The 14,448-nt window shown below is 42.6% G+C and overlaps 1 protein-coding gene across 4 annotated transcripts in view; it reads right to left on the reverse strand.

The window, feature by feature from the left end:
- Positions 1 to 355: 355 nt before the first annotated feature.
- The window catches only part of LOC307045746 (RNA-binding motif, single-stranded-interacting protein 3-like), a 135,439-nt gene continuing 121,346 nt past the window's right edge, over positions 356 to 14,448 (reverse strand). For 2 of the 4 annotated variants that reach the window (XM_079691675.1, XM_079691674.1), the window contains 4 exons: positions 8,911 to 9,027; positions 4,219 to 4,299; positions 3,596 to 3,714; positions 356 to 2,820 (listed from right to left, as the gene is read on the reverse strand). In XM_079691675.1, coding sequence (XP_079547801.1) covers positions 2,817 to 2,820; positions 3,596 to 3,714; positions 4,219 to 4,299; positions 8,911 to 9,027 — 321 coding nt within the window. In that variant the 3' untranslated portion in view covers positions 356 to 2,816. The remainder of the gene's footprint in view (positions 2,821 to 3,595; positions 3,715 to 4,218; positions 4,300 to 8,910; positions 9,028 to 14,448) is intronic. The other 2 variants (XM_079691676.1, XM_079691677.1) reach the window with 2 other exon arrangements.

Below are 14,448 nucleotides of genomic sequence, written 5' to 3' on the forward strand. Positions count from 1 at the left end.
TAACACATCTAATTTATTATTTAACAGAGGAAATACTGTATGTTAAAAAAGAAATACGGCTGTTTGAATATGAATTCCTTTGTTAGCATTTGTGTCGAATGAGAAAATGTAACACAAAAACACACACACACACACACACACACACACACACACACACACACACACACACACACACACACACACACACACACACACACACACACACACACACACACACACACACACACACACACACACACACACACACACACACACACACACACACACACACACACACACACACACAACTCATACTGTGCACAGCAGTGCACTCTAGTGGTTCTACGTTGTGCCTGCAGAATAAACAACATGAGTATTGACTGTTTGAAACATTTTTTTATTGAAAGATTTGTCTAAAAAGGAAACAAAAAAGAAAAGAGACAGTTGAAACTACAGCAATATCCACTGGTTCTACAGACACTCTCAGAATCACAATTTGAAAGACATGGGATGCATGTGATCAAGCAAATAAAAAAATAGCATCATCAAAGTTATTTCTGTTGCATCTTCTTTTACACACCTGTACAAACAAAAAGATCTCATAAATATTACTTTTGTTCTCACTTTCTCTACTTTCTCTACTTGCTCTCTTCTTTCAAAAATGTATTTTTCCCATAGAGTTGAACCGTGCATTTTCTGTGTGTCCGTCTGTTCCCACACCTCCATTGGCTTCTTTTCATTGATGGAGGCTCAAGTAGGTGCAAGGTAATGTCCAGAGGTGTTTTCGTTTTCAACAGATGCCCTCTTACGCATTACATAATGCAGATTATTATTATTCAAAAAGAGATTCCTAATCTCATAATAGGGCTGCAACAAGGAACCTATCTTTTATCACACTTGAAAAGAGGCACCTGACTTGTAGAATGTTTTTTAAATACAGTTGAGTCATGGATAACAATAAACTGTCCCTATCTTGGCTCCAAATGTTATTCTGTCACCGTCCCCTCTTCTGAACCCACCCAACACACAACTACCTCAATCCCTAATAACAGCAGCTCACACGTAATCAATTCTCAAAAAAAGTGTAACACAAATAGAAAAACAAAATATCTCTCCTCTTCCTCTTAGAATGTACATAAGCTGAAATGATTTGTTCAACAGAAATGCCCTTTCTTTAAGATAGATCCTCGCCCTGCTCACATTTTAAAAGGCTTGCGTTTGGCAAGACATTGGCGTAAAACGTATAAACTGAGTCTAATGATTAAAAAAATAGTGTTGTAATGAGCTACACCAGCATTTAGGAGTCATTTGAGTAAAGATTAGTCAATGCAGCCTGAAGAAGGCGTGGTAGGGCGTACAGGTTTAATCAATATTCTACAGGATGTCAACCTCTTTACCACCAAAGTGTTCTATACCAACTTCCCAATATTATAACAACCTCCTCCACCATGCCATATGGCCACAGGGTGTCTGGTCTCTCACAGATGTTCCAACGCACTTTGGATCCTCACCACGTTTGATCACATGACAACAACAAACGTCTCAGAGCACACTCTTCTGGTTGAGGCAGTTGTATAGCAGACCCACAACATGTGACTGATGAAATTGTCTCAAAGGCCAACAGCATGACAGCAAGACAGGTCCGTTTCAGGTTTTAAGGAGGTGAAAAATGAAGGAAAAGCAACACAAGGAAAATCTCTTCACTACCTAGTTTCTTCATCTTTGGTATAAAATACGCCACCTGTTGGCTGCTTTTGTTCAACGTTTAAGAAAGACTCAAGAAACTGTCAACAGTTTTACTAAAACTATTGCTTTTGCACATTTAAAAATCCTAGCGTTTTTTTTCTGCTTTTGTCAAAGTCAGATTTGTTCCTTTTTTTGTACTTTTCTTTTTTGCAGTGAGACAAGCAAAGCAGGCAAAGCAAAAACGTCTTTGAAGGTAAAAAGGCTGCAATCAAAACTCAAAAGATACAAATGTGATGGAATAACAGAACTTTTATCCCATTAAACTTGACTGCATTTTCCAGGAAGCAGTGGATTGACCCTTCCCAATAGTCATATTAAAGAGGATCTTTTTTCCTACTGCACTGCACCACATAATTTAAAATCATCTTCATACAATAACAACCTTTTTTTTTTTAATCCTGTACAAATAGCTTTGTAGATTTCATCTCGGTCGCTCTTGGAACTCTCCAAGAAAATCTCAAATCATCATCATTATTTTTTATAATAATTCAACACTATGGAAACTATTTTTCCCCAAAGTTTGAGAAAATTAAGGCAATAAAGATTTACGAAAACATTGATATTCTAGAAAACTACTCAAATAATAAAAATAATGAAAATAATGTAGCTTAATATCAAAGGAAGACAAACTGTTTTTTCCCCTAGACTTTGCTTCCTTCTTTTTGTTTTATAAAAAAGTCTGAAAATCTACCTGCACATTCAAATGTTCTTTTTTTTCTTTCTCTACAGCTTGTTGGTTGAGTTTAGATTTCACCTTATGTCTTCTCTTTTTCCTTTGGAGGCAAAGTCCAGTCCCACAGTGAGAAATGATAAACTCAAAGTTGCAGACTGCATTTGATTTCATTGTCCTCGAGTTCAGCAAACCAGCCTTTCTTTTTTCTTTCTTCGTTCGACCAGGTAGGAAATATAATAGATTTTTTTTTTCATTTTGTCTTTTATTTGGTGCATGTGCACAGTGGAAGCCTTCTCCCCTCAGTGTTGCCCACGCCACCTCTTTTTTTGTCCCTGTTTCATTTGGATTCTCTCTGTGTGTACAGCGCCTCAGTGCAGTCCTTCTGAAGGCGATGCAGCAGCGATTCCCAACAATCTTGTTATCTTAAAGAGACAGAAAACAAGTCAGTGAAAAAAGGGTAACAGAGGAAACAGTGGACAATGTCACAGTTTCTCCTGTAGACACAACGCCCTTTGTCTGACTGCTGTTTTTGGAAAAGAAACCACCGGTGGGTTATCTAGGAGGCAGGCAACAAGGAGAATAAAAGAAAGAAAATAAATGTGTTGTGCAAGCAGAGTTCAACATGATTCGGCACGAAAAAAACAATTGGCTCCACGTTGTGTTTGCCAGAACTGTAGTGTTCTGTTGCTCAATATATGTGGGCACAATTCAACATGGTTGTTCTAACTTGTGAATCATAGCCCCCCAGAAAACACTCATGACGAAAAATGTCAAAATTGAAGGTACAGGAGACGTTTCTCTCTCTGTCCAGGTCTTTCCACTCACATAAGCTACTAAATTAAATGGTTTTGAATGACTAGTTTGACATTCTGGGAACTAAAGCATAAGTTCCATTAGAATATAACAAGTCACTATGAATTCACTTATCAAAACTAATTTCCACGTTAACAAAAAAACCTAAAACTGAAAACAGTTTGCATGAATCTGATTAAAGTTACCAGGTGTTTGTCCAGATTAATTCACCTGTAAATGTATAGTATATTAAGTGACACCACTGTTTTCTTCAATTAAAGCAATGAAGGAAATACACTTAAACAACACAGACAGGAGATATATATCAAAAACATACTGTAATACCTTTGTGGTAAGTTTACAGAAAGTGTGCAATACAAAGAGAGATGTCTTTACAACACTCACTTCTGCTGGTAAGAGTAGGCTGTGGCATGATCTGTGTTCTCCACTGGTAAAGGCTGCTGCCCGCTGGCGTCCTGTGAGGAGGGGGGAGCTGTCTGTGAAGAAGGGTCTGTCACCACACCCTGACACCAGAAACCATTCAGATACAACGATTTACATATTGTTAGAAGCGGTATACGGTAATTTACTGAGAAAAACATTCAAACTGTTCAGCAAAGACAACAAGTCACTTGGTATCGATTAAAAGTGATCTTCAAGCAGACCCAATTTAATTTCTGGTGCTCATCTTCAGAATTAGATAACGGTTCTTCTGACGTTTGGGAATTTAGTTTAATTATTGGGAATGTCTAACCCTGAAGCACAGCGAACCACAACACAATTCTGATATTATCTAGGCTTAAGTGCCCTCAGTGGAAATGAATCATTTCTGTTTTTCGTTTCTGGCAGCATGACCGCTGCTAACTACAGCTTCCGTTACTAGCATCTAATTTATCGAAGAGACACAATATGACAGAATCATATGTGACTTATAGACTATAACATTCTCAATATTCGAATCCAGTTAGCCCTGGCTGCAGTAAGAAGTTGATATAACGTCACAATAAACAACTTATTATAGTCCTTACTTCCACTGTGATGGCAGAGGCAGGAACTGCAGAGTACTGGGGAATGTAGGTTCCTTGCATAGGAGCTGCAGCAGGCATGTACTGCAGAGAGAGGGGGGGGGGGGGGGGGGGGCACAGTATGATGATAGACACAAACAATATGTCCCCCAGAAGCTTGTGATTCATAGTACTGATATTCCTACTGACATTTGTTTTTGTAACCTTTCACCAGTGGTGTAATGTAACAGAGTACATTTACTCAAGTAATGTACTCAAGCACAATTTGAGGTACTTTACCTGAGTATTTTCATTATATGCAAATATACTGTATACTTCTACTTCACTACATTTTGGTGGCCAACATTGTATTTTTAACTCCACTACATTTATCTGACAGCTTTAGTTACTTTGCAGATTCAGATTATTGGCTATAAAACATGTAAAAAGACTTATAAATAAACATTATACGTAATAATTGGTTTAAAATATCAAGCAGCAGTATATTTTACATACGCAAATTAGCTCCACCTACTGGCTGTGATGAAAATATTGATGCATTAAAGGTGACCTATCATGCAAAATGCACTTTTTTACGTGTTTTAAACATGAATATGTGTCCCCGGTGTTCCAGGGAACTCACCAAGTGTCAGAAAACACAACCCTCTCTATTTTCCTCCATACCCAAATCTCTTAAAAAGGGGCTGCAACGGATCTGATCCAGACTGATCCAGATTTGAACACTTCTGTGACGTCACAGAAGAGGCGCTACGGCTATTGGGCCAACTCCACCAATCAGGAGGAGACAGCCACGGACATTAGAGGTTTCTCAATAGTCAAATTTCCCTTCCTCGACTCCTCTCCTCGACTCCTCTCCTCTCCTCTCCTCTCCTCGAGACTTGGTGCCGCCCACAGGAGATGCGAGCGGAGGACTGAGGAGGGGAACCGAGGAGAGAGGAGTGGAAGCAGCAGGCGGTTAGAGAAATTAGAACTCCTCTCCTCTGAGCGGTCATTTTAAAGAGACGTCCATCGATGATGACAGGAGGCACAGCAGCCCTCTGATGGACAGATGTGTCATGACGACTTATATATTTACTTTTAATTCATTGACAGTGTGGCATAATGAGACAATAACAGGCTACAGATGCGGACACACACACACACATATTTATATAAATATATAGGCTACAATTTCAGAATTAAACAAGTATGAGAGCACTCTCATCATAACGTAACACAATCAGAGACTGGATATATCCCCCTCCCCCCCCCCCCCCCCTCTCTCTGGTAGCTGAAATGGGGAATTGAAATTACGGGCTAAAAGTTGTACAAGTATTAAAGTAAGCATAGGACACCAAACCAACTGAGACCCGTCTGTCCGCCGCATCTACGCACTGTACAACACACACCTACACACTGTACCACACACAAGGGTGTAACTTTGGTTGAGAAGTGGGGGGGACACAAAACAGGGGGTCCTCCGCAATGAAACATTTTCTCATTGAATTCCATTTTCTTCCTTTATACAAATATATTGGGGACTATATGTGTTAACAAATCCAAGAAAAATGTGTAGTGTAGATAATGAGTGTGCACACTTATCTAGTATCCTCTCCATGTGAGCCTGTTTTATTTGTGACGACCTCACATCCTCTAGGGGGGTCCGGGGGCATGCACCCCCTGAAGTTGAATGCATCAATCTGGTACACTTTGAGGGCAACATTAAGAAATGTATGGATACAGTTCTCAACACTCATATGAAACAGAACTGTATATATTTCAATAATCAAAAAAACTTTTGAATATGCTCAACCAATAACAAATCATTGATACACTTCTCTCTCCTATATTTATCTTGCCTTTAGTCTGCATTCTTTCTTTTTATTTATGCATATTTGACTCAATCCCCTTTCAAACTGTGTTTTTTAAATTTTTGTACTGACCTATAGTACACATTGGAAGGATTTCTTAACTTATTTGATATACAACTAATATTACATAGATGGAAATATTTGTTTACATAGATGACAAAACCGTTTGAGACCCACTGAGATAACTTAGACTAAAGTTTACAATCCAATCACTCGGAGTCCTTTACCTCCCTGAGCTGACGTTACCTCTCTCAGTCCGACAGGAGAGGACTCTCCCTCTCCTTATTGTTGAAACAGCTTCTAATCTCCGTTGGCTCCGAGCTAGCACCAAATGCTAACAACAACCCCCGTAACAGTAAACAGTAATTCTCTCTCTCTCTCTCTCTCTCTCTCTCTCTCTCTCTCTCTCTCTCTCTCTCTCTCTCTCTCTCTCTCTCTCTCTCTCTGTCTCTCTCTCTCTCAAAGTCCGACAGGAAAGAGCTCTCCCTCTCCTTATTGTTGAAACAGCTACTAATCTCAGTTAGCTCCGAGCTAGCATCAACTGCTAACAACAACCCCCGTAACTCTCTATGGCCCTTTCTCATTTCTCTAACTCCCCTCCTCGACTCCCCTCCTCGACTCCTATCCTCGAGACTTAGTCCCGCCCACAGGAGATGCGAGAGGGGGAGCCGAGGAGAGAGGAGGGGAAGCAGCAGGCGGTTAGAGAAATGAGAACTCCTCTCCTCTGAGCGGTCATTTTAAAGAGACGTCCATTAATGATGACAGGAGGCACAGCAGCCCTCTGTCTGATGGAAAGATGTGTTCATGACGACTTATATATTTACTTTTATTCATTCACAGTGCGGTATAATGAGACAATAACAGGCTACACACACACACACACACACACACACACACACACACACACACACACACACACACACACACACACACACACACACACACACACACACACACACACACACACACACACACACTGTAGCCTACCACACGCACCTACAGCTCCTAAAGCATATTATCAGGCTACAGCCGTTATGTATTTTATTATGTGAAGCACTAAATGGTTTTAAAAAATATTGACTCTTTGTTTGTAGATATCTACTAAACTAAAGCAAATAAAGAGAGTAGGCCTGTTATACTGAGTGATATATATTTTACTCACTGCTCTGCTTTCTGCACGGACCTCACAGCGGTTCTCACTGTAAACATTGCGTCGCAGGGGGGAGCAGTTAATAAAATAATATCCAGGGGATGCATGCAGAGCTGTCATTGGCTGAGATAAGTCCGGCCGTGTGTCACGACTCTTTGAAACATCTCTGTTCCCGGAAATGCATCCACAAAGGAGCTGTGGAGGACCGTGGATGACCCATCAGTGTATCCTCGGTTATAGCTCCTCCAGAGAGCCTCCTCGACGCTCGATCATCGGTCCTCGAAGTGCATTTCGTCCTTCAACATGGCGGGCTGAAATTCATTTCCGGGTCACTACCGGAGGACCGAGGAGTCGAGGAGGGGGATTTGATTAAATGAAAAAGGGCCCGTGTCTCTCTCTCTCTGTCTCTTTCTCTTTCTATCTCTCTCACAAGATAAGCTTGTGCCACACACACACAAACGCTCCTCCGTGACGATGACTGCTTGCGTAAAAAAATTATAATAAACACATTTAAAAAGTGGGGGGGACACAAATGGGATTTTGAAAAGTGGGGGGGGACATGTGAAGCACTAAATGGTCTTAGAAAAATGTTGACTCTTTGTTTGTAGATATCTACTAAACTACAGCATACAAATACAGAAAGTAATGTTGGCCTGTTATACTGAGTGATATATATTGTACACACTGCTCTGCTTTCTGCACGGACCTCACAGCTGTTCTCACTGTAAACATTGCGTCGCGATGAAAGCAGTTACTAAAATAATATCCAGGGGATGAATGCTGAGCCGTCATTGGCTGAGATAAGTCTGGCCGTGCGTCACGCCTCCACCGTTCCCGGAAATGCAGCCGTGGAGGAGCCTTGGAGGACGCATCAGTGTCTCCTCGGTTAGAGCTCCTCCAGAGAGCCTTCTCGATGCTCGATGCTCGGTCCTCGAAGTGCAGAGAAATTCATTTCCGGGTCATTACCGGAGGACCGAGGAGTCGAGGAGGGGAAATTTGAGTATTGAGAAACCTCTAGAGCCGTTCGAAAGCGCTGGAGACGCTGTAGTACATATGCCAGGCCTGTAGATGGTGCTGTTCTCACAGAATCAGCCCATGCAAAGACAGTGTTAAATTGAGCGAAATGAGGAATGGCAAAAATGCATGATCTGTTTGGTATTTTGAAAAATAAAAAGTATAAATATGCCTTATATAGGTATGGTCCTACACCATATTATTCAAATATAGCATGATAGGTCCACTTTAACAATCATAATCCAGCAGTTTAATTTAAATGATTACAAAATGGGCCATAAGGAATAACGACTACTTTTACTTTTTTTACTTTACTATAAGTATAATTTGATCCCAGCTCTTTTATTTAGGTATGGTTTTAAAAGCAGGAATTTTGCTTGTAATGGAGTATTTAAATAATGCATATTTTTATTAAGTAAAAAATAGTAATAGAGTACTTTTTCCCACCCCTGCATTTCACTAACCATAACGTTATAGTAAGGCTTGGACCAGGGTCATCACAGATTTCAGCAAAAGAAAAAAAGGCAATTAGCAAATCCATGTGTGCTCTTTCTGCTGTGAGGTCATTTAATTACAGCTGATCATGGCGATATCTACTTGACGAAGTATTTAATGTAATACAAATCAAAAGATAACACAGATGCATGCAGAGCAAAGTAGTTTAGAGGAGCTCAGACTCACAGTGCCTGTGGTGGCCAGAGACATGTGGTTCATCTGCTGGGTGAGGGGAGCCATCACACTAGAGGGGTGAAGAGACAGACTGGACTCTAGAGGCGATGCAGGGTTGATAACAGCACCCTGAGGCAGGAGGACAAGAGAGAGGATGGGGTTATAGATATTCAGGGCAGTCCCTGGCTAACATGAGGCCCCATGCAAAGTTACGTGCTGTGCCCGGCCCGTTTTGGTTGCGTTTCTAGCGGGTACTTTTTCAGTTTTCTGGCTCTCCAAAATCAAGGTTCTTTCCAGGCTAACAACCGGGCTGAGTATGCTGAATTCGCCATGACACAGACAGTCTGTGGTTTGTACTTGTTTAACTTTTGTCCAGTTTCTGAACAGATATGAGGAGCTGTGAGCTCTGAGGGCTAACAGCTAACGGCTGATGTTGGTTTTGTGTTTCGCATTGAAGATGACGTCACGGCTCCGCCTACACTGCGTTACTATAGTTACTACCCTAGTTCCTAAACTGTAATGGAAACGCAGCATAAAGTGAGCCTGGCCTACCAAGGCCTAACTATACCGCACTAAGCCGTGCGAGGCCCTGCAGTGGAAATGCGCCATAATTGCGTCGCATAAGCAAGTCCGCCTTAATGCACGGGCTGACCTGGGCCCTTTCTCATTTCACTAATTCCCCTCCTCGACTCCTATCCTCGCGTCTTAGTGAGAGCAGAGGAGCCGGGGTGGGGAACCGCGGAGAGCGGAGGGGAGGCAGCAGGCGGTTAGAGAAATGACAAATCCTCTCCTCTGAGGAGTCATTTTAAAGAGACGTCCATTAATGATGACAGGAGGCACAGCAGCCAGGATTCTGATGGATAGAACTGTGTTCATGACGACTTATATATTTACTTTTAATTCATTCACAGTGCGGTATAATGAGACAATAACAGGCTACAGATGCGGACATATACACACACACACACACACACACACATATATATAGGTATATATTTATAAAAATATGTACAATTTCAGAATCAAACAAGTATGAGAGCACTCTCATACTAATGTAACACTATCAGAGACTATGGCCGTTTCTCAATCGCGAGGAAACTGGCTTCTCGAGCATACTTGGAATTCCACCAAGGCCACGTCCTTCGTTTGGGGGTAATTTCGAGGCTGCACATGGGTAGACTTTGCGTCCTTCAAATCCCCACAATGCTTTGCGCACGGACCAATTTCAAAAACCCTTGCAGAGAATGGCTGAACCGACGCAGCACAGCACACATTTAAATGTAAGTATGTAGTGGCGTAGAACATGTGTTGGTAAATATGTTACTTTGTTGCATTTTTTATCACCAAAAATGTGTTCCGTGAAAGTAAAGCAAGTTCATAATTAGATAGACATCGTGAGGTATTTATTTTCGTTACAATTTATGTTGAAACCGTTAGAGAGAGTGGCACACTTGTTAGCCTGTTCCATTCTTCTTTGTTTTCCGAAACTGTGGCTTGGAAGTATACTTGCTTCGTTTCTGAAGGAAGTGACTTGGAAGTATGCGACTACCAAGCCAGTATCCTCGCGATTGAGAAACGGCCATTATCCCCCCCAGTGGCGGTTCTAGACCAATTTGACTGGGGAGGCCAGGCTGCGTGCGGCCAGTTATTTCCTGAGGGGGGCACAATAAATGCAGGACGGAAAAGACAAAGACAGTATGAAGTAATTACACATAAGAAAACAATGCAATACAGTTATTGGTATTTGTTCCAGTACACATATTTATTTCAGATACTTATAGTTACAGTTTTTAGGCTCTAATGCAGGGGTTGCCAACCTTTTTTAGGATGAGAGCTACTTTCAAAAAATAAAACAAGTCGTGAGCTACTTTTACTCCTCTTTTTTTTGTTTTTTGTAGTGTACATATTTAGCACATTTTAACATTATTATATGCTTACCTTTAACCTTTGTGTGCTGTTTGGGTCTGTGGGACCCGTTTTCAGTGTTTACAAAAAATGTATGCAATTTAATTATTTTAACCTGCTTTATTTGGGGGGGGACCTCACCGCGGCCATGCACCCCTGGGAAGATTTTTTTAAATGTTGAAGTTAAATGCATCAATCTGGTGCACTTTGAGCACAAAATGAATTTATGGACACCGCTCTCACCACTCATATGAAAGGGAGCTGTATACTTTTCAATAATCCAAACATCTTTAGAATATGATCACAACCAATAACAAATCATTTAAACTTGTTTATTCTTATCTTATGTTAACTAGTTAGCATTCTTAATTTTTCTTTACGCATATTTTACTAATCAATCCCCTTTTAAACTGTCGCAAGAATGTGATTGGTCGATATTCATTGTGGGTGGTGGGGGGAGGAGGGGTGTTAGATAGATATAGAGTTGTAGTAAGTAGATAGAGTTCGCTATGATTGAGGTTTCGTTTATGCATAGGGTAGATTATTTTAATTACATTCCCTTTTTTTTGTGTATATTTTTTACATTTTGGATTTGCTTGGCGAGCTACTTATTGAGGGCTTGCGAGCTACCAGTTGCTCGCGATCGACGTGTTGGAGACCCCTGCTCTAATGGGCCCTACTAAAATGACAAATAGCGTTAGTTACGCCTATTCCGTCAGCCAAGAAATCGTTTAATCATAAACTTTTTGGCCACAGGGGGGTCCAAAGTCAGTGTTAGGGGGCACTGCCCCCCCCTAGAACCGGTTTTGATAGCGATGGAGTAGCGGGAGAGGAAAAATAGACAGGAGGGATGTAAAAGTTATAAAGAGGTAAGGCAATGCTGCGCTATTCATTGATTCCCAGTAGCCTGTGCAGGTTTAAATGTGTTGTGCATCGCTTTACATAACTAGTGTTAATCCACCGGGGATAATGATCATTCTCATCTACTGATACCTGGCATTGAGGCCATATGTTGCTGTTCATGGTGCTGAATTAGGTGTGTGTGTGCGTGTGTGTGTGTGTGTGTGTGTGTGTGTGTGTGTGTGTGTGTGTGTGTGTGTGTGTGTGTGTGTGTGTGTGTGTGTGTGTGTGTGTGTGTGTTATTCAAAGAGCCTGCCGAGGCTATAAATTACTTTGATTTGTTGTTTAAATAGGGGGCCTACAAAACAAAAATCAGCCCCAGGGCCTGATGGCGCATAGGTGCGCCGCATTTTCGGCTTAGTTGAGGCACCCTCCGCAAGATGAGGCCCCTCCGCAAGGTGAGGCCCCACGCAGTCTGCATGTTCGGCCTGTACTGTAGGGTGGGGCGGTCCTGTAGATATTGTTGTACAGGGTACAGGTTATATTCAGTCATTAAGTGTAACTTCATATGAAAAGCAACTGATGTGATGAATTAAACAAAAGGAAAAACACAAAAAACTGCATATGGAGTTTGGCTGGACAAAAAAATATTGACAGATAGTTGAATATGAAGAGAGTGGAGGACAGCAAGAAAACAAAAAATGAGTGTTTCAGAAATGGAACTATTCCTCTGGATCATGTCAAAATCACCTATCAAAATGACTTGGTGGAAGACGTATCTGTTTCTTAAGTAAAAGTAGTAACACAATGGTGTAAAAATACTCAACAACATAAATACAAAATGTTAATTTAGTAAAAGTGTTAGCATAAAAATATTGTCATTGCAGAGAAAGTAAAAGTGAAATACTACACTGCAGCTCATTTCAGAATACTATTTATTATATAATTGTATTAGAATAATAATATGCAATAATGCGAACATCACTTTACAACTGTTAAAGGTGGAGCTTATTTAATTGCTTTATCTCATCATTATCGATTGTTGATTTTATTTCCATCCATCCATCCATCCATCTTCTCCCGCTTATCCGTGGTCGGGTCGCGGAGGTAGCAGTTCCAGCAGAGAGCCCCAAACTTTATTTTCCCTGGCCACATCAACCAGCTCTGACTGGGGGATCCCAAGGCGCTCGCAGGCCAGCGAAGAGATATAATCCCTCCACCTGGTTCTAGGTCTACCCCTTGGTCTCTTCCCAGCTGGACGTGCCTGGAACACCTCCCTAGGGTGGCGCCCAGGTGGCATCCTAACTAGGTGCCCGAACCACCTCAACTGGCTCCTTTCGACGTGAAGGAGGAGCGGTTCAACTCCGAGTCCCTCCCGGATGACCGAACTTCTCACCTTATCCCTAAGGGAGACACCAGCCACCCTGCGGAAAAAAAACCATCTCGGCCGCTTGTACCCGCAATCTCGTTCTTTCGGTCATGACCCATCCTTCATGACCGTAGGTGAGGGTAGGAACGAAAATGGCGCGGTAGACAGAGAGCTTTGCCTTCTGGCTCAGCTCCCTTTTCGTCACAACGGTGCGGTAAAGCGACTGCAGTACCGCTCCCGCTGCTCCGATTCTCCAACCCATCTCACGCTCCATTGTTCCCTCACTCAAGAACAAGACCCCGAGATACTTGAACTCCTTCAATTGGGGTAAGGACTTATTCCCTACTTGGAGTGGACAGTCCATCGGTTTCCTGCTGAGAACCATGGCCTCAGATTTGGAGGTGCTGATCCTCATCCCAGCCGCTTCACACTCGGTTGCGAACCGATCCAGTGAGTGCTGAAGGTCGCAGACCGATGAAGCCATCAGAACCACATCATCTGCAAAAAGCAGTGGTGCAACCCTTAGTCCACCGAACTGCAGATCCCCTCCCCCACGACTACGCCTCGAAATCCGATCCATGTATATTACAAACAGGATTGGTGACAAAGCGCAGCCCTGGCGGAGGCCAACCCTCACCTGAAATGGGTCCGACTTACTGCCGAGGACCCGGACACAGCTCTCGCTTTGGGAGTACAGAGATTGGATGGCCCTGAGTAGAGACCCCCTCACCCCATACTCCTGCAGCACCTCCCACAGTGACTCCCTGGGAACCCGGTCATACGCCTTCTCCAAGTCTACAAAACACATGTAGACTGGATAAGCGTACTCCCAGGCCCCCTCCAGGATCCTTGCTAGAGTAAAAAGCTGATCCGTCGTTCCACGACCAGGACGAAATCCTCATTGTTCCTCCTCAATCTGAGGTTCGACAATCGGCCTGACCCTCCTTTCGAGTACCTTAGAGTAAACTTTCCCGGGGAGGCTGAGTAGTGTGATGCCTCTGTAATTGGCACACACCCTCTGATCCCCCTTTTAAAAAGGGGAACCACCACCACGGTCTGCCACTCCTTCGGTACTGTTTCCGACTTCCACGCAACGTTGATGAGACGTGTCAACCTTGACAGTCCCTCAACACCCAGAGCCTTCAGCATTTCTGGGCGGATCTCATCCACCCCCGGGGCTTTGCCACTGTGAAGTTGTTTGACGACCTCAGTGACCTCCCCCCGGGAGATTGGTGTCGATCCCCCGTCATACTCCAGCTCTGCCTCTAACATAGAGGGCGGAGTTGTCGGGTTCAGGAGTTCCTCAAAGTGCTCCTTCCAACGCCCTAACACTCCATCAGTTGAGGTCAACAACGTCAAATCCTTACTGTACACAGCTTGGATGGTTCCCTGCTTCCCCCTCCTGAGGTGTCGGACAGTTTTCCAGAACAACTTTG

This window comes from Notothenia rossii (assembly GCF_949606895.1).
Source record: "Notothenia rossii genome assembly, chromosome: 7".
Classification (NCBI taxonomy): domain Eukaryota; kingdom Metazoa; phylum Chordata; class Actinopteri; order Perciformes; family Nototheniidae; genus Notothenia; species Notothenia rossii.